Source organism: Eptatretus burgeri, chromosome 1 (assembly GCF_056783735.1).
Source record: "Eptatretus burgeri isolate ZD-2024b chromosome 1, Ebu_testis_v1, whole genome shotgun sequence".
In the NCBI taxonomy this organism is placed as follows: Eukaryota; Metazoa; Chordata; class Myxini; order Myxiniformes; family Myxinidae; genus Eptatretus; species Eptatretus burgeri.
In genome coordinates, this window is record NC_140961.1 from 132,707,030 (window position 1) to 132,727,029 (window position 20,000).

A 20,000-nucleotide genomic window follows, 5' to 3' on the forward strand; every position below is an offset into this window, starting at 1 on the left:
AAACTCATCTTGCGTAGTGTGAGTTGGATATCTTGTCGGTATGTGCACCAGCCAAGCTGTCTGGCCTGGGTTTGAATCTCGACCAAGCTGTAAACTTCCCTCTTGGTGTTTCACAGGCAGGCCGAAGCAATGTGTGTGCACAGTCCTTCAGATGGAAGCGAAACTGGCCGTCCCGGCCACCGGCACGAGTTGCTGGACATTAAACATCCCATGGTGTTTTTTGCGAGGTGTAGGGGAGCTATCGTCGGCACCATGAATGAATTACTGATTTGTACCAAACATCGATTCTGGCCATCTCGTTCGTGAAAGACTTGGGGCCAGGACCACTCCTTCCGGTTGACCACACGAGGTGGGAATAAGTGAAGCCATTGAAGAAGATAGTCATAATGAGCAATGACAACTTATTAGGACTTCGTTAACCAGATCACTGATAGGTAAACTTTCATCAGTTGGACGACTTCCCATGGAAGTAAATCCTAACCGGGTTTGAATGAACAGTTTAGATGGAATGCTTCACTCAGGTGCTCAAGGTCACACCATTCACCTCATACTTCCTGTTATCTCACACTGTGTGATCACACAGGATAAATAACATTAGAGCAACTGCCCATGGGATAATGTGGGGTGAAAAGGATCATCATTTTGCTGTAGAATGCACAGGCTGTATCTGTGGGCAATGCGATGGCATCGCATTACTTTTAATGTACTATGGGTGCGCACCGAGCTGTTATTACATTGGTACATTTTCCATTTATGTAGCCAAGACCACACATGTCACAAGCAAGGCTGTTCGTGCAGCCACGGCTGGTTGTGATGATTAAACGACCCTCTTCTAAGCAATTGGGCATTGACAACGATGGGATTACAGTTGTACTGAGTTCAAAGCCAAGATGGTTGACGCTGAAGCACCAGGATGCGACATAGATTGGAAATGAGCTTGTGCATCACATGGAAGGCACGTTTTCCCCATCCAGGACGAAGTGGCCACACAGCCAGTCACAGCCATGAGGCTTAAGAGCAGAGTGCATTTGCAACGGCCGGAGCAGAGGCTCGAAGATTTGCACCATTTGAACGGATCGTGTTGCACATCAATTGGGCTTCGAGGAGGAACAGGAAGCAGTTTGACTCGTGCGAGACTTTCTAACAGGTCTGTACTTTACAACTCGAGGACTATTACCAAGGTTGGACAGAGGGCGCATTGTCTTCCCAGAGTCCTGCCCGGCGATGGGCCTTCATGTTAGCAATCATTTTCATGATACAAGCAAATTATCAACGCTGCTATAAACACAATTAGTGCAAATGAATGTTGTTTTTTTTTAATCTGTGCAACTATTCACAGCACGTGGTCCCAGTACAACAAAGTGTAAAGATCCGAGCATCCTGCATGGTCAGTGCAACTGGCCACCCCCAAATTCACGGCTGTCTCCACTGTTGTTTATGTTCAAATTTCTGGGCTGGATGCCATTGGGACCTCTTTACAAAAGCGGTGCTTTTGCAGCCTCGAGGCCATCACTCCAGTCCCATGAACGGTGCTGCCAACATTCTTGTACAGTTCAAGCAGCAGCATCACAACGAGAAAGATCTCTCTCCATAGTCCTCTCCCCACACCTCCCCCTCTCCTTTTCACCCCTTCACAAGTGAATGATGACATCAGCAATGATGCTTGGGTTGTGCAAATGAGGCACCATGCCTCGGTTTACTTCATGCCCCTTTCATACGACACGTGAAATGGTATACAGGTCATCTGGACGTTCTGGATCATGTGTGGCCCATTTTGCCTTACTCATGATGTCAGAGGGTACAAACCAAATATAAAATTTAAAGTATTTGGCATCACAAAACTTGTTTACTCATGTTGCTTCAAATAGGTTAATCCTGCCCCGATCAGTCGAGAGTACTCGCCCATCCTCCTCCCCTCCGCCCCCCAATCCGTGGATAGGAAGAATGCGTCGGTTCGATTCCTACGGGAGCGTGAGATTCCACAAATGGTGCTCGAGTTGATGCGTGTGCGCATGCATCAGTGGATTAATAAAGGCACCAATGTTGCCAAAGTAAACAGCCAACACATCGGTCGTTTTCCGGTCGGTAGTAATAAGAGCCTGTAAGTGATTTTCTGTGTCCAAAAAAAGGGGGGGGGACACCAACATTAGAGTTGAAGACCAAGATAGAGGGAGACTAGGACAAACAATGGGTGTGGAGAGGATTGGGGGGGGGCAGGTGAGGATGCATGGGGTGGACAAGATGGATACAGAAGGAAACTCCAAAGAGGGAAAATTGAAAAATTGGGAGGAGGGATTTGGGTGGGGTTAATGAGGATATGAAAGATCATGGTTTTGGATTTAGGAGATCTAATGGTGGTGAACAGCTATCTTGAAGACCAGGAGGGGAGAATGAGATTGAGGAGGATGTGGAAGTTGATTCCACAGGTAGGAATAAAAGAGGAATGAATGAGTGCAGATGAGCAGTGATGCTGGACTTCGGTCGTTTCACCAGAAAGGGGTTTATGGTGGACCATTGAACTGAAGACTCAGAAAGAAAAGGTGTGTTGTTTGAATTACTTTATGCGGATGATTTAGTCTTGATTGCAGAATCAATGGAGGAGTTGGAATCACAGTTCAACAAATGGAAGAGGGCGTTTGAAGACAAAGGTTTGAAAATCAAAATTGGGAAAACGAAAATTATGGAATGTGGTGAAGAAACAGGGGGGTTATTGAATTGGCCAAGAAAGATCCATGTGGAGTTTGTGGTAAAAGAGTGGTAAGTAATGCCATCAGATGCAGTTCTTGTCACAAATGGATTCATGGTAGATGTACAAATGTGAAAAGAGTGACACGAAGAATGGATGATAGTTTTGAGTGTAAAGCCTGCATCAGAAGAAGAAATTTAAGCCACCAGGATCAGGATTCGGATTCGGAGCAAAGATTGAAGGATCTTGAGAGAGCAAGCCGATTTTTTTATCTAGGTGACACCATCAACAGTGGTGGAGGCAGCGAGCTTGCAGTTACAAGAAGAAGAACGAGATTGGGTTGGATGAAGTTCAACGAGCTTGCATTAGTGTTATGTGGTGAAAGACTGCCTTTGAATTTGAAAGGGAAGATCTATACCACCTGTGTGAGAGCAGTAATGGTTTATGGGTCAGAGGCATGGACTGCGAGATCGGTAGAAGAAGGTCTCTTGAGAAGAACAGAAAGAGCAATGATTAGAAAGATGTGTGGAGTGCAGTTGGGAGACAGAAAGAACACGAAGGGGTTGATGGAAAGGATTGGTCTGAAATATACAATAGTGGAGGTGGTAAGAAAGAGTGGCTTGAGATGGTTGGGTCACGTGCTTAGAAAGAGAGACGATGAGGGAGTTAAGAGTATGGAATTTGGAAGTGGAGGGGAAAAGGGGAAGAGGAAGGCCAAAGTTGAGTTGGAAGGAGTTGGTTATGAAAGCAAGTCAGAAATTGGGATTGGGAGTGGAAGACGCAGAAGATAGAAGAAAGTGGAGAGCTGGAGTTACGTCATGGAAGGAGTGAAAGTCAGCAACCCCCCATAAGGGGGATAATACTGACTTAAATAAATGATGAGGATGATATTAGTCATACTTTCCAGGAACACATCTCCAATATAAACCAGGGTCTTACAGCACCACAAATCTCTATTTCGCGACCCCAAAATCGTGCTTCTATCCCAACCTTGAATTTGCAAAAACAAGTCATAGTTTTGTTCAGCCCAAAACATTTCCTGGTCCTGCTGCTGAACCAGACCGACAAAGGTGCCATGGTTGCAGGAAGTTGTGACTGTTCATCCAACCCTGACTAAATGCTTTGTGTTAATGTGGATCAGCCAAAGTGTGGAGCAGGGCAGGCAGAGTGCGCCGTTTGCCGCGCTTGAGCCCGAAGGATTGAGTGACCAGTACAAGAGAGGAGTTACGGAGGGACGGGGGTGGGAGAAGGAGTGGTGGGGTGGGGGTCTACTCACGCTGGACGATGGCTCTATATGCTGTGCAGGCCGGCGAGTCTGGAACCTCGGTGAGGAAAGGACGTCCCTCATCGCAGCACCTCGCTGGAACAGAGGCACATGTTCAAGCACATCACAGCAAGCAAAGTTTACAAATCACCTTTACAAATACCACCATTTTGTGTGTAAACATCTTTACGATGCACAAGTTTCAGCAAACTTAGGCAAATGAGGTGGTGATTTGGCCCATCATGTCTGTGTCACATCCACAATATTCCAGCCCTCACACCAACTCAAGGCTATGGAAATTAAATACCTTGTACTGGCCAACTTTGTTCCTACATTGGCATACAAAGCCTATTCTTTTCACAGCAGTGAGATGTTTAACTTTTACAAATCTACATGCAGACGAGACCATTAGTTTTACCTGACTATCCAAGAGGACAGCATGCAGTGCCCCCAGTAAGCACCACATATCGATGGAAGTTTTTAATCAGGTCAGAGCTACCAGCCAAGCCATCCCACCATGCTGTACTTCATGAACAAACCAAAGAACGAACATCAAATGTCCTCATGGCAAGCCAAAATATGTCAAAATCATTCCCAGAATAAATGTTGGAGGCAGACCATGCGTGGTCCACCATTGGTTTTAATTGTTAAACAGCCAGAATGGTCACTGTTATATTTTCAGGAAACAGCAAACTCTGATCATTGAAGAATTAAAAGCAGCTAAACAACCAGCTGCTTTAACTCCAGGGTATTTGGGGGGTGAAGTCGCCCATAAAATACCCCGGTGCTATGTTACAGTCAGAGACCTCTGAAGGCAAGACACGGTGGCTTCTACGCGCATGAAGCAGAAATTCACCCAAGTTAAATCCAAAGCTTTTTGGGTGTGTATTTTTACACAGGGATAAGGTAAATGACTCCACTGTGATCAGTCATTCTCAGTTTTACAATAGGATTGTTGGTTCTCTTTACACATGTCTGAAAGCCTTTGCATTCAATTCCATGTGCCTTGACCAGGCCCATTTCACTGACGGTGTAACCCCAACATTTGCCTTCCAGACTTGGGTCACAAGTAAGGTGAGAAACCATTCTCAGCACAGCTGCTACTTCACCAGACGTGATCAGCCTATCCTGTCCACTGCAAGATGAAGGCCTCTCTCAACTGATCCATCCTGTTAACTGTTGTATTTGATGCAATTTGAGACTGTTGGACTCTGGGATATTTTTTTCAATATAATCTCTCCATCTGATCTTTGGTTGACCTCTGCTCCTTCCATGGAACTCTCCAAGTTGCCATTATTGCTGTCCACCGGATGTCCGTTCTTCTTTCTGTGTGTCCACCCAGAGTTGAGTCATCAGGAAGGATATAAAACATTCTCAGCACAATTACTATTTGCCTCACCTTCTTCTTCTAGGCCTCACCATCAGCCATGACCTCTCCTGGGCTGAACATAGAGCAAACGCTGGCCTCCAAAGCCAGCCACGGATTGGGCATCCTCTGTTGATCCGAGCCTTTCCTTGGAAAATCAAAACTACTCAGTCTCTACAAGGCCTTTGTCTGTAGCTCAATGGAGTACTGGTCTCCACTCTAGACTGGTGCTCCAGCATCACATCAGTCTCTCCTGGATTTGGTGGAATCCGAAGCTCTCAAAATTATTCGAATCTCCTATGATGAGGCCAAAGCACAAGGTCTTTGGCTTTCACATCACAGGCATATCTGTGATCAGTTTACAACAATATATTCTCCAAAATTGCTCCCTCCACTCCCACAGTCCTTTGACACACCCCAGCAACTGCAGGGTGCGTGCATTCTTTCAGTAACCTCCTCCTGGTTAAACTTCCAACATCCAGACTGACTGCACATCTCAATTCTTATGCTTCGCTTCTCCCATCTATGGAACCACCTTCCAGAGACTGTTCTGTCTCACTCTTCCTTCCAGGACCTCAAGCAAGGACTGGACCATCTCTATCACCCCCAATTCTGACTCGTGTTTTTTTTTATCCCCATTAACCTTTCTGAGCTGAACCATCTTACCAGTTTAAGTGTTTCTTCCCCTTCTCTCTCCTCTTTTCATGTTCCTTCATTCCAATGACATTTGTCCCACTGTCAATTTTACCTTTCAATTCCATGAGCCTCAAACTCACCCTTGTATAAAAGAAAAACGCATCATTCATGTTCATCTCCTCTTGTCTCGAGTGAAAGCCAATAATTGAGGAGAGTCCATAACCTATCCGTGGATCCAGAGGAACCTTTCCCAGAATGTCCAAGGGCATTACCTATGTATGGATTCAGATGAACCTTTCCCAGAATTTCTGTGTGCCTGGAAGATAGTCAACATCACTGCAGTACACAAACATGGTGCAAAAAGACATCTCTTAACTCCAGGTCAATTAGCTTGCTTCCAATTAAAATCAAGGTCATGGAATCTATCATTGCAGTTGACAACAAATCCTTCCTTTTCTCAATTGGACTGATTTCAGATCAGCTTGGTTTCAAATCTCATCATTCTAACTTGGACATGCTGCTTCTACTCTTCCAACAATGGATGAAAACCCTCAATCTCAGAAATGAGATCAGGGCAGCGTCTCTGGCTATACCTTGAGAATTTGATACAGTCTGGCATCTGGCCTTCATCTCCACACACACTGATTATGGCATCCAAAGCCACCTCCTTTGATGGATCACCAACTTCCTCCACTCCAATAATTCAGCAAGTAGCTCCTCTTAACGGCATCCTCTCTTCTCTCCCTGTCAAAGCTGGAGCTCCCAAAGACAGCGTCTTGGGCCCAGACTTGTTCCACATCTTCATCAATGGTCTATCTGATTCCTTGGAAAATCTTGCCAATCTCCCTCCTGATGATTCCACACTTTGCCATATCATTTCTGATCCCTTCAGACAGGCAAGCAGCAGCCTCTTCCCTCTCTGCAGACCTTGATAGAATCATGATCTGGTCCAATGCTTGGAATACGTCTTTCAACTCAGACAAATCCCACACACATACCCTATGTTTCTGAATGGGCTGTTTGGAAAAACCCTCCCAGCTACTTCCTCACCAAACCACTTGAAGAGGTAAAGTAACTCAAACTTTTGCATCTCACCATGAGCCATTATCTTTCTTGGGCAGACCATGTTTCCAAAATGGCCTCCAAAGAACAGCCACCGACGAGGCATCCTTCATTGTGAAAGGTCTTTCCTTGGCCCATCTGAACTTTCAACAATCTACAAGGCCTTCATCCACAGCTTGATGGAGTAATGCTCTCCTCTTTGGGCTGGCAGGCACCCCTCACTCACACCTTGCTCTTCTTTACGCCATGGAAAGGAAGGCCCTCAAAATCACTGGGATCTCCCGCAACGAAGTTGAATGTCGAGGCCTGTTACTCTCACTTCACAGACAGGTTGGTGGCCTCTGTATTCTCCCGCCTCCTTTTTGAACTTGCAACCACTGCCCTCTCTTGACTCTGTCACTCCCAGGTTAAGCCTGGCATTGGCTTAGCAGTTAGGGTGGTGGTTTAGGATCCTAGGGTCCTGAGTTTGTGCCCCGTTTACCGCTGAATTAACACCAGGGGGTTGACTCAGCCTGTCAACCTTCCAATGTCGGCGATATGAGTACTAGTGTACTGGTAAATAGGGGCAATGCATCAGCGGCATTGTCGCGCCCATAACCAATGATGCAACCAGCAGCCAAAAAGGCTGTACACGATGGGAACTCCCAGGTTTCTGCAGGGCGCACATGGTCTGCCAGAAACCCTCTTCTTGATAAAATCAAGGCTCACTGCTCACCAACACTCATTTCTTCTTCTTTTCTCTTCTTTTTTCACCCGTGGAACCAACTTCCCCAGTCTGTTCAGTATCCTTCTTCCCTCCAGGGATTCAAGAGAGTTGTTCACCACTACCTCAGGTCATTCCCCCATCCATACCATGATCTCTTTTACCCCAAATAATCCCATTCCCATGCACTCCCTTTTCCAGGTGATTGTGATTTCCCCCTCTCTGTCACCTCTTTTTGTTTGTTGGTTGTCGGTTGCTTTGTTCATTTTCTGTTTCATCCCTGCTTTCCCCTTCTTCTTGCTGTGTTCAATTCACCTTGTGTACAGCTTGTTCACCCCCATGTGTCCTTCCTCCTCATCTCACTCTCACTTCTACTCTGCTGTTGGTGTTTCCCTCCATTCTGCTCCAACTCTTCCATGAGCCTCGATCATGCATACAAAAAAAACATTTAAAAGAGCATTACCTATCCGTGGATCCAGAGGAACCTTTCCCAGAAGGTCCAAGCCCATATCATGGCACATCTTCTCAGCACCGCCCGACGTTGGAGGGAAAATCTGAGACTCATTCTACAAACAAATGCAAGACGTGCACACGCTCTGTGTGTATTCACAGGTTGTGTAGTTCATTTGGTGAACAAGGTCATCATGTATGTAACAGTGAATCACTTCCATACACCAAGTTAACCACACAATGATAAAAGTCCCCATTCTTACTCCACTTAAAGCATGATAAAAGTCTCCATTCTTACTCTATCATCCTCGACATTATCTATGCCCCCAACCCAAACTCTGTCATTCTTCAGGTATATTGGATCCAGTAGCATATTTTGTTTTAAGTGATTTGATAAGCAAGTTCTCCGGGGCAGGTATGTTCGCATAGCGGTAAGGGAAAATGTATACATGTTTTTACATGTGCTTAAATTGCTCGCGATGCTAAAACCTTGATTTTTCCTGCCATTTCTGCACCAAATTTTTCCCACCACTTTTTGAGCCTGAATTTTCCCGCCATTTTGGCGTTTGAATTTCTCCCGCCATTTTCTCTTTTATTTCTCATAGAATTTCTCCCGCCATTACTGGAATTACTTCCAGTAATTTCTCGCTCATTCACTTCTGCAATAAACTCATGCAATTGCTGAATGTGTCCTGATTTATCCTGCTTGAGGTTGGTCCGAAATCTCGTTCTCAGGGCGATTGGACTGAGGTGATAATTGGAATGGTAGCCCACATAATGTGGCACACGGCATTGGTTCGATCGGCCAATTAATTAAGGAAGTTCAGTCATTCAAACTCCTGGATCTCACTATCAGCCATGATCTTTCTCGGGCAAACCACATTTCAAAATTGGTCTCCAAAGCCAGCCACCACCTGGGCATCCTCCGTCGTACAAAGTCCTTCCTTGGCACACCTGAACTCCTATCCACCTACAAGGCCTTCATCCACAGCTCAGCTCTAAGCTTAGCACAGCTCTGCTCTCCACTTAGAGCTGGCACCCCTGCCTCACTTCTTGCTCAGCTTGATGCCGTAGAAACCAAGGCCTTTAAGATAATTGGAATCTTCTGCGAAGAAGCTGAGTATGGGCTTATCACTTTGCCATTGCAAATAGGTTGGTGATCCCTGTCTTCCACCACTTTTCTTGTCTTGCACCTTCTGCTCTTTCCATGCTTTGTCACCCCCACAATGTTTCTGCAGGGCACACACGGTCCACCACTTCTGGTGAATCTACCTAAATCCAAGATTGCTGCTTACCTCCACTCATTTGTTCCTCTATTTTTCCCCAACTGTCAAATCAACTTCCACATCCTCTTCAATCTCCTTCTTCCATCCAGGTCTTCAAGGTAGCTGTCCACCACCACCTCAGATCGTCCCCAATCCAAAACCATATTTTCTACCCTTGTTAACCCACTCCCCCACACCCCACCCTAATCTCTCCTTCCAAATTTTCCAGTTTTCCCTCCTTGGGGTTCCCATGCATCGTCTCTTGCCTCTTCCCCACACACAATGTTTGTTCAAGGCTCCCTCTATCTTGGCCTTCAACACTGCTGTTGGTGTTCCCCCCCCCCCATCCCTCTACTGCTCCTCTTTTACATGCATCTCTTGCATACTGTTTTTATCTGTCATGTTCTGATCTGTTCAGTGTACTAGCTCGACCACAAGCCTAGACAATGTTTACAAAAAAACCCCGACAACTTACTCATCAAACAAATGTGAACCATTTTACAGGGTGAACGGGCTTCACAGCTCAGAGATGTCCACTACACTCACCTTGCACTTCGGGCACACAAACACGCTCATGTTTTCCACGACGCCAATCACAGGCAGCTTCAGTTTCCTGCAAAAGTCCACTTCCTTCCGTACATCTTGTAATGCTGCTTCCTAAAAGAAAAAGGGATAATCTATACAAATAAAAGGGTGTGTGTGTGAGCGAGAGAGAGAGCGAGAGCGAGAGCGAGAGCGAGAGCGAGAGCGAGAGCGAGAGCGAGAGCGAGAGCGAGAGCGAGAGAGAGAGAGACCAACTGTAGTTTATTTGCAGTGATACTCCCAGGGATGGTTTTCAATATCTCTGTGAGGTTCTTCTTCATCACTGGTACAACTTTGGCATTAGTCAGCTTCAAAGGTCTTTTCACTTCCTGCTTGAGGTCTTGGTATTTGGTCATTTTCTTGATTTCTGCATCGTTAGTCCAAAATCACTTGTATTACCGCCACAATTAGCAATGCCCTCTTCTCTTCTTTTTTCGACCTAAATATGACATTTGGTCGCAATGCTTTGTTTTCGATATTGACGCCTGCTGGGATCATTCGGTCGTACATGAGCGGTACTTCAATGTTTTCAGTCATTGCTTTTGGTTCATTTTCCCACAAATTTTCTGGAATTGGAATATCAAAGTTTTTGCAGATGTGCCAGCGGATTACTTTACAAACCCCGTTTTGTCATTGTGTGTACAGATGTTCTGACAAGTTTATTTTTTTGTGTGTGTTCGGTCATTAAGGGTCACATATCATTCTCTTTGCCAATCCCACCTCCACCCCTCACCTGACTTTTTTTCCATCCTCTCCCCCACCCTTTTCTCACTCTATCCCCTCCTCACTCTCTCCTCCTCATAAAATGCAGTGCTCTCCTCCCATCCCCTCTTCTCTTTCTCTCCTTATGAACAAGAACGTTACCGGAAATCGATGTACCTTTCCATACATCACAGGGACCCGATGACATGGAGGTACTTTTTCATGTAAGCGAGGGATAATTATGTGAACTTGTGCCTCATGGGGTGCCGATCGTACAATATCACTTCATGAGAGATGCGTACCTGTGGAGTTGTGACGACGACTGCTCCGTCGATCTTTGCCGCACTGAGCAGCTGCACAGTCGACAGATGTTCATCAGATGTTCCCGGGGGGGTGTCCACAATGAGATAATCAGTTTCTCCCCAATCCACATCGCGCAAAAACTGTTTGATGAGTCCTGTGTGGGAAATGTTTTCTTTTGGTTATTATTATTTTTTTTTTTTGCGGCGACAAAAAGTGTGTACTCAATTAGTGCCATTTTGCAAATCAAATACAGATGTTTGGGCTTCTCAGAGAAATTAATGTGATGGAGAGTTTATATTCTGACAAGGGAATGTACATTATGAAAGATATGCGATAGCAATAATTTAAAATGAAATAGTCAAGTGATACTGTATATAAGGAGGCATCTATATAGCTGTACTATAAATGTGTGTGTGTCCTCCATAACTTCAAAACTATAACACCTAGCAGTCTGAAACTTTGTATGCATACAAAGAAAACTTCAAGGAAGTGCAAGAGTGAAAAATGGGTGTTTGGGTTAATTAAAACACCCCTTTTGAAGATAATTAATGGCCTTATTTAATTATGTCCTTCATCAGGCGCCATTGTCGGCCACCTCTCTCTGTGGGGTCTTAAGGCGTCTCCTAGGTAAACTCGCTGGGGTCTGAAGCCGCCACGTTTTTTGGCCTGCTCAACCATGCCCTGACTTGGAACAGGCCACAACGATTTCTTAACGATAAAGTTTCCCCACTCATATCAAATGCCTGTTCATCAGAGCTATCAATCGCTGTCTACATCACTTTTGTAAGTGATATAGTTTTCAAATTAGGAGCTTGGAGTGATTTCATGCATTGTATGATACAATTTTCCACGATCTACTCTCACCGACTAAAGGATATCATCAAAATACGATTTCGGCTTTGAGGATCGGATATCGTCCGGAATAAATAAGTGTCAATCTGGAGTGAAATCTGATACAGTTCGTCCTCGCTAACCGGAAGTTCGCATATCGTAGTTTCGATTTTTCGTAATTTAGTTTTAATGACCAATTTTTCAATTATCGCAAACATTTTATGCCTATCGTAATGTCATTGCAAGGAAAAACGCAAAAAAAAGTTTCAAACTGACTGCAAAAAACAACAATCACACAGGATGCGCATAAACACACTTTCACTTTACTGCGCATGTACTGTATGCTGTACTGTACGTATTCTCTTCACGCTCGCCTGCATACCTTCCAGTATGAATCCCAAGCGACCCGCAAGTCTTTTGCCGAGCACACCTCGTTTCAAGCGACAACGAAAGGCTGTCACATTGAAGGTGAAATTGGATATAATTAAAAGACATGAACGAGGTGAAGGGACAACGGAAATCGGCCGCGCGCAGCAATCGCTGCATCGACTGTACATTCGATCGTTCAAAGTTCGGCAAAGATAAAGAAAATATCACAGATTGCGACCAGTTCGAGTGCAACGACACTAACGATAATGAGAGATGGTGCCATGCACAACATGGAGCGTTTATTATGTGTGTGGTCTAGAAGATCAAACTAAACGTCGCATGCCTTTATCTCTTGCTGTGATACAAGAAAAAGCGCGTCGTTTGTTAGGGCATTGACCCACGATTACGTGATCAATTACTTCTCCAATCATGTTGAGAAGTATCTCCAAGGAGAACAACATTGACAACAAATCTTTGCTGCTTGTAGACAATGCTCCTGCCCATCCTCAGCAAATGGAAGACTGGTGTGAAAACGTGCAGGTAGTATTTTTACCACCAAATACTACCTCAGTTTTACAGCCTATGGATCAGGGAGTTATTGCTGCTTTTAAAGCCTATTATGTTAAGCATACCATGCTGCAGCTTATCAAAAAAACTGATAAGGACAAGCTATCAATCAAGGAGTTTTGGCAAACATACAACACAAAAATGGCTTTGGAAAACATTGAGGATTCATGGGCGGAGGCGAGTGCCTCCACAATGAACGCTGTGTGAAAGAAAGTGTGGCCCGAGTGTGTCCACAATTTCACGGGGTTTGCTAATGTTCCGTTGATTACAAGTCAAATTGACCTGGCGCAGGAGGTTGGTTTGAAGAGGTTGACGAAGAGGACGTGGATGACTTACTGGAGTCTCATGCAGAACCCTTAAGCAATGAAGATCTTATGGAGTTGGAACAGCAGTGGGCTCTTGAGGAAGAAGAAGATGCTGTGACACCTTCATCCGAGCACCTCACCATGAAAAACCTCAGCCAAATCCTCAGCTCGTTTGAAAGTGCCACAGAATTTGTTATCGAGCAAGATCCAAATCTTGAAAGGAGCACTGATTTTAGCTGTGTTGTTTATGATGCCCTTTGTTGCTACAAGGAACGTTATGCAGCAAAGAAAAAGAAAGCCATCCAGCCCACTCTCCATGCATTTTTCAAGCCAAAAGATGCAGCACCAACTCCATCCACCATCCAGGATGCTCCTTCAACCAGCTGCCAAGAGACCGTTCCCACTGGTGAAGAAAGTGACAGCACAGTGTCAAGTGAAGAGGGGAACGATTCTGCCACTCCGCAAGTGTGACTTGTCCACCGCAATCAACTCCGTTCCTCCAGCCTCGGGGTAAGTCTCCACGACTCGAGGAGTGCGTTTTGTTTATTTGTGTTTATGTCCAAAAAATTCCGAGCCAAAAACACATCCCCCCTTTAACACATTGGTTTCTATGGGAAAATATGTTTTGTTTAACACAGTTTCACTTATCATAAGGTTTTCCAGGAACGCAACCCTTGTGAAAAGCGAGGACTTGCTGTACTATAAAGAAATAACGAGTCTTACAACTAAGTCTATATCCCTATTTATTTTAAGCAAGCTAGGCTGAGGTCCCTCCCTCCTTCATTTTACACAAGAAAACATGGAATTTTCAATGCATCAAACTTTTCTTTTTCTACTGTTTGGAAAATTATATTGAGTGAACAAAAGATTGAGGAATGTGCCAAAATTAACCAGCTTTATCGAGTTAAATGACAATGCATTCACTGCTTGACCTCGCCCGGCCCTCCGAAGGGACTGCTTATCCATCGCGTCTGCCAAATCTGTGTCTATATTTCCGGAGGTTTTGCGAGGTGCTCTACAGGTAATGAAAGCAAATCTGGTTTAAAAAAAAAAAAAAACCTACATTTTAAAATAAAGTTATAACGTCTCCGCGGAATGCGAACCGATGTACCATATGATGTGTGCACAGCCAAGCAGACAAAGTGGCGGATTATCTCCAATGTTTATTTCACGGGGGATTAAACGTTGTGATGTCTCCAGGGTTGTTCTACATTAAACACAACTCTTTTGTGGATAAAGTCATGATTTGAACAAGTTCATTTGATTTATTTAACTGCTGTGGGCACAGTGAAAACTGGCTTTAAAGTTAAAGAGATTCTATATGGTATACAGCCACAGCCTGGTCAGCCATTCCTTATCAACTATTTAATTGGAGTACTTGCTTGAGTGCTTAAGCCACTTGCTGAGCGCCCTATAGTCAATAGCGGTACAGTTCGTGTCCCGATTGAGATGTAGTCAGCAGTGCTACAAGGTAGGGGTACATGAATTACAAAGGCTGTATTTCTTCTTGTGAGTTTCAAAGCAAAATCTATTTGATAACACCAGATTTCCCAGCTGCTTGCTGTATTAACACGTTTTGTAAATTACAAAGCCAAATTTTTTTCCACCCATCACATGACGATTGGCAGCTGTTTATGAAGATTAATGGTTGTGCACATCTCCCTGAAATGTCTATAATGCAATGTTGTTTTTATAATTTGTTTTTTGAAATTACCCCAAAACAAGGGTGAAAGCGACTCAAGGTTTTCGGGTTGAATACAGCAAGTACTCGAGTCGGTAATCACACCCACTCCAACCTGCCGATTCCTCAAGAATTGCCGATATCGGCTAAGCATTAAAAGTGTGTGCGTGTGTGCGTGTGTGTGTGTGTGTGTGTGTTTCATCAAGCATAACATTTTCTCTCTGCTAACTCCCCACCCTGAACCCACTTCTCTCTCCTCTCTCCTGTCCCATCCTCGTTCCACCTCCGCCTAATGCAGAGCAGCACCCTTCCACACATCGATCTCTCCCGCCTCCAGATGCGTGCGGACACCGTTTGCCTCCGAGCGCCTGCGGGGATTTCAGACATTATTTTGTTTCCATCTTCACTGTTCTTTGCAGCAGCATTTTGGTGAGATAGTATGAACTGTAATTAAAACCACCACACATCTGCCTTCCCTTCCTCTCACTGCCTTCCCTTACCCCACCCCCCCTCACTCTCCCTCCCTCCCGTCTCTCTTGCCCCTAGCCCTTTCTCTCTCCCACCTCTCTCTTTTTCTCCCCTCCCTCTTGAGTATTTTCCTCAGCAAATCGACGGGTGGTTGGTATTTGCTAGTCTTATGTACAAAGCTCTTTCTAACCACTGACTGACTGACTGACTCAATCACTCACTGACTGATACTAAAGATCGGTAACCTTCTGGGTGATGTAGAAAGCTGAAATTCTACATGCCGATGGACCTCAAATACATTACACCGGGGAAGGGGGTGGGGGGGGATCAGAATCGTCGGACACCATCCATAAGTGAAAATATAAATAAATGAAAAAAAAATGCAGGTGAGCGACCCGACACAATGTGGAAGCACTATCATTTTGTGTGCCGATGGACATCGAAGCCGATGCACCAAGAAAAGTCACAGAACCGTCGGAAAGCATCTGTATATGAAAATATAAATAAATGATAAATCAAATGCAGGTGAGTGACCCAAGACAATGGGGAAGCACGGTTTGTATACTTACATAATGTGTAAGCACACCAAGTGAGACCATCTGTGAAGCCGTGTGACTCTTTGCCGATTAATTACGTACCGTTTAAAATGTTGGTTTCCGAGTACATGTACGTCTATAAATTACACGCTGTTGGAATGTACCCTTCACAGTGAGGCCATGTGACAATATTTCTTAATTACATCATGTTTGAACATCAGCTGCACCCCAATTTCAAACATGTACAATTGTACATCTATTAATTACGTACTATTGAAACGTACCTTTCACAGTGAAGCCGTTTGGCTATGCATAGTGCCTTCAGAAAGTATTCACACCCCTCGACTTTCGTCACATTTTGTTGTGTTACAGCCTGAATTTAAAATGGATTAAATTTAAAATTTTTGTCACCGATCCACACAAAATACCCCATGATGACAAAGTGAAAACATGTTTTTAGAATTTTTTACAGTTTTATTAAAAAATAAAAATCTGAAATGTGTTGTGTTGTGAAATGTGTTGCCGCAGGGGGCAAGGCCGGGCGGCTGCAGCGCCGTGGGGGGCGAGGACGGGCGGCTGCAGCGCCGTGGGGGGCGAGGACGGGCGGCTGCAGCGCCGTGGGGGGCGAGGACGGGCGGCTGCAGCGCCGTGGGGGGCGAGGACGGGCGGCTGCAGCGCCGTGGGGGGCGAGGACGGGCGGCTGCAGCGCCGTGGGGGCGAGGACGGGCGGCTGCAGCGCCGTGGGGCGAGGACGGGCGGCTGCAGCGCCGTGGGGGCGAGGACGGGCGGCTGCAGCGCCGTGGGGGCAAGGCCGGGCGGCGGCGGCGCCGTGGGGGGCGAGGACGGGCGGCTGCAGCTCCGTGGGGGGCGAGGACGGGCGGCTGCAGCGCCGTGGGGGGCGAGGACGGGCGGCTGCAGCGCCGTGGGGCGAGGACAGGCGGCTGCAGCGCCGTGGGGCGAGGACAGGCGGCTGCAGCGCCGTGGGGGCGAGGACAGGCGGCTGCAGCGCCGTGGGGGCGAGGACAGGCGGCTGCAGCGCCGTGGGGCGAGGACAGGCGGCTGCAGCGCCGTGGGGGCGAGGACAGGCGGCTGCAGCGCCGTGGGGCGAGGACAGGCGGCTGCAGCGCCGTGGGGGGCGAGGACAGGCGGCTGCAGCGCCGTGCGGGGCGAGGACAGGCGGCTGCAGCGCCATGGGGGGAGAGGACGGCTGGCTACAGCGCCGTGGGGGGAGAGGACGGCTGGCTACAGCGCCGTGGGGGGAAATCGACAGGGGAGGGGCTTGATGGGCTGGCTGAAATACCATGTGGAGGTGGAGGTGGGGGGGGCAGTCGTAAGACCTAGTTTTGTGGGTTTATTTGCCGCAAGTTAGACAATGACTGAATTTATTTATTTATTTAAGATTTAAAAAGAAATCCTTAAAAGTGTGGACAAAATACATTGAGAGCCAAGGCCTTAGAGTGAGCGTACACATCCACTGTGACTGATGAAACTAGAAAGCATTGGATGAAGCCCCTTGATGGAACAAAGCATGCTGTCCTGAAACAGCCCCATCAACAGCTTTCCAGTTAACAGCAGAAATTCTTGGCATCCAATCAAATCTAAGTCACCAGGGCAACCCCTCTCAGTCACTCCTTCCCCCACTAATGCCATTCCATCCTGAGGTCAGTAAAAACCACAGTGCTTGGCCCCGCTCCAGGCATGGGGCATTTCCAGCCTTTGTAGGGAATGGAAAATTCAAATTTTTGCTTCTCTTTCAGCTGGATACAAAAGGCATGGAACGAAACGAGGCATGCACACTCAACACTCAGCAAGACAGCAGGGATAGCAAAAGGGGTCTCTAAAGGATGTTTCATTTGGGGCTGTTGAAACATGACCCACGCACAAAGGGCCCCCTCACCTTCAGGGCCACGAGTTCCGCTTCTGAGTGATTACTGCGTGAAAGAAAACTCTTATACTTGAACAACGGTTACACTTCTTGAGCATGGCCGTTCGATCGACCGAGTCGTGCAAAATCTGCCGAGAGCTCTAACACACTTACCGTTCTTTTTCGGTCCTCGCCAGATCACAGCATCAGCCGCACTACTCAAAAGGAATGCCGTGGACATCAAGGCGATGCCATCCTCGGAGTACTGGAATAGAGAAATACGGACCACACGGTCATGCGTGCTGTTCACATATCATGTGCACCTGAAGCTGCTTGGCCCAGGATGAGTGGCAAACACGAGGGGGGGGGGGAAGGTTGCATTAACAGAACTCATAATAACGGCCCAAATAAATGTAGGACAACACACAAAACATCAATTGTTTCGCAGTGTGGGCCGATGACACTTACCACAGGAGACCAGCCAGATCCACTTTGATGAACCTGTCAGAAAAAAAAACATGAAGATTAACAAATTTATTCACAACATTAAGCAGGTAACAAGGAACAAGGCACTATGACAACATTAGAGTAAAAAATCTCTTTCTGAATCACGTTTAACTGAGAACCAGAGAACGTGCGGACAGGACCTGTACCCAGCATGGGCCGTGCAGACAAGATGCGAACCTGATGTACCATCATAAGGGGCATACAATTTAGAAGCACATCCTTTGCAATGCCTTTCCCACAACCTGTAAATGTTAAAAAAAAATTAATCCTCCAAACATAATCCGTGTTCCATACCAGGGAGGAGAGAACACTGACTTCAGGAGAGGAGGAAATCTGGTATTCTGGGTATTGTTTTTAAGCATCCATTTTGTGGTCCTATCATGATGAGTTATTGACAGACAGGTCAGTTTGTGACCAAGGGAACAGACCTAATTTTGCAGCCAACACATTGCAGCGGACAAGCCTCCCCTACATACTGCATGGGTACATGGCTGTGTCTGACAAATGAAGGCCAAAAGTTCAAAACCTCAGGCTCGCACATCACAGATTCGGCCACAATCCCACCATTCTCATCAATCCAAGGGTAATGCCAAAAAGGCGACATCAAAGGAGGAAAGTGTGAACCAGCTCCATCACACAGGATTCAGGATGGTTGTGCAACTCATTGGGGACATGCAAGTGCGATCCTGTTCAAAGAAAACCTGAGGAAAATGAAAAGACAAACCGACCAAGCAAATTGCAAGCATCCCTGGCCTTTAATCAAACTGACGAGCACAGACTGGGCAATCAAGTTAGACCGCGGTTGGAACAATACAGCAACGCCATGACCCGCGCGAAACAGGCAGCATATAAGCATCACTACATTCGAAGTGAACACGGATAACTCGACCTTGGGCTCCATTTTCGTGCGTCCTTCCCTTTAAAAAAAATAAAAAATAAAAAACGCACCAGGATGCATGAGTGCACACCGCATAGCTCGAGTCATCGTGTCGGGTTAAAATAGACATTCCTGCTATGTCAGATCTACCAAGCGGAACCAAAAAGTTTTTTTTTAATTTTTTTAACTTTATGAAAGCCGAAAGGATGTTTTTTTCAACTCGTCATCTCTTACTTTTGCTTCTGGGGATGGTTTGTTTGCCAAGTAGGGACAGGTTTTACCGTTTCTCCCACAATTTGGCTCAGAACCTATGAAGCTCGATGTCAACGCAGCGCTCCGAGGACATCGGGGTCACCAATGGCGGGGTACAAATGAACTTTACGAGTGACCAATAATAAAGGAAAACTGCCATTGTGGAGCGCCGATTGAACCAGCAGCACAACAGCTGTAGCACATGAAGCCAAAGAAATGCTGAAGTGCAGAGTACAAGTATATTGGATACCAAAAGTGCGTACAAACATGCGGAATACAAACCCTACCCAAGTTTGAAATAGCAATTAATTAGAGGAAAACGCATGAAATACTACAGTGTGTTTGCATTATTAATGACGAGATACAAAAGAAAAGCCCCGTGAATCGAATGCAAATTAACCTTCAAGACTAAGCAACACGAGCATGTAAGAGAAGTCGACATAATAGTCCACGAGGCCCTAAATCTGCTGCTTCAAGGTACAAAGTCCCTCTGTGTGCAAGCACAGATACATTGGGAGCTGGTCATTAAAACGTTTATCGTTGGCATCAAAGCCTGCGAGCTCACAATGGGGCCTGCACAACAAAGGCCCTGTGTGAAGTGCCAATTCTGTCTCTATGCACAACAAATACAAACACAAACTTCTCAAAGTGACATTGAGCTTCCTTCAACTCTTCATTACACCATGTTAGGCTACACAAGAGACACGACGAACCAACACAGGGG

The 20,000-nt window shown here is 46.0% G+C and overlaps 1 protein-coding gene and 1 long non-coding RNA gene across 6 annotated transcripts in view; one reads left to right on the top strand and one right to left on the bottom strand.

The window, feature by feature from the left end:
* Positions 1 to 20,000, bottom strand: part of NUBP1 (NUBP iron-sulfur cluster assembly factor 1, cytosolic) — a 122,683-nt gene that overhangs the window by 22,953 nt on the left and 79,730 nt on the right. For all 5 annotated transcript variants that reach the window (XM_085898720.1, XM_085898709.1, XM_085898678.1 and 2 more), the window contains 6 exons: positions 18,109 to 18,141; positions 17,815 to 17,905; positions 11,019 to 11,173; positions 9,979 to 10,089; positions 8,181 to 8,283; positions 3,963 to 4,046 (listed from right to left, as the gene is read on the bottom strand). In XM_085898720.1, the coding sequence (XP_085754846.1) occupies positions 3,963 to 4,046; positions 8,181 to 8,283; positions 9,979 to 10,089; positions 11,019 to 11,173; positions 17,815 to 17,905; positions 18,109 to 18,141 (577 nt within the window). The remainder of the gene's footprint in view (positions 1 to 3,962; positions 4,047 to 8,180; positions 8,284 to 9,978; positions 10,090 to 11,018; positions 11,174 to 17,814; positions 17,906 to 18,108; positions 18,142 to 20,000) is intronic.
* Positions 11,168 to 16,274, top strand: LOC147035454 (uncharacterized). The gene is made up of 2 exons (XR_015062520.1): positions 11,168 to 13,601; positions 15,071 to 16,274. It is a non-coding gene; the product is annotated as an uncharacterized LOC147035454 (long non-coding RNA).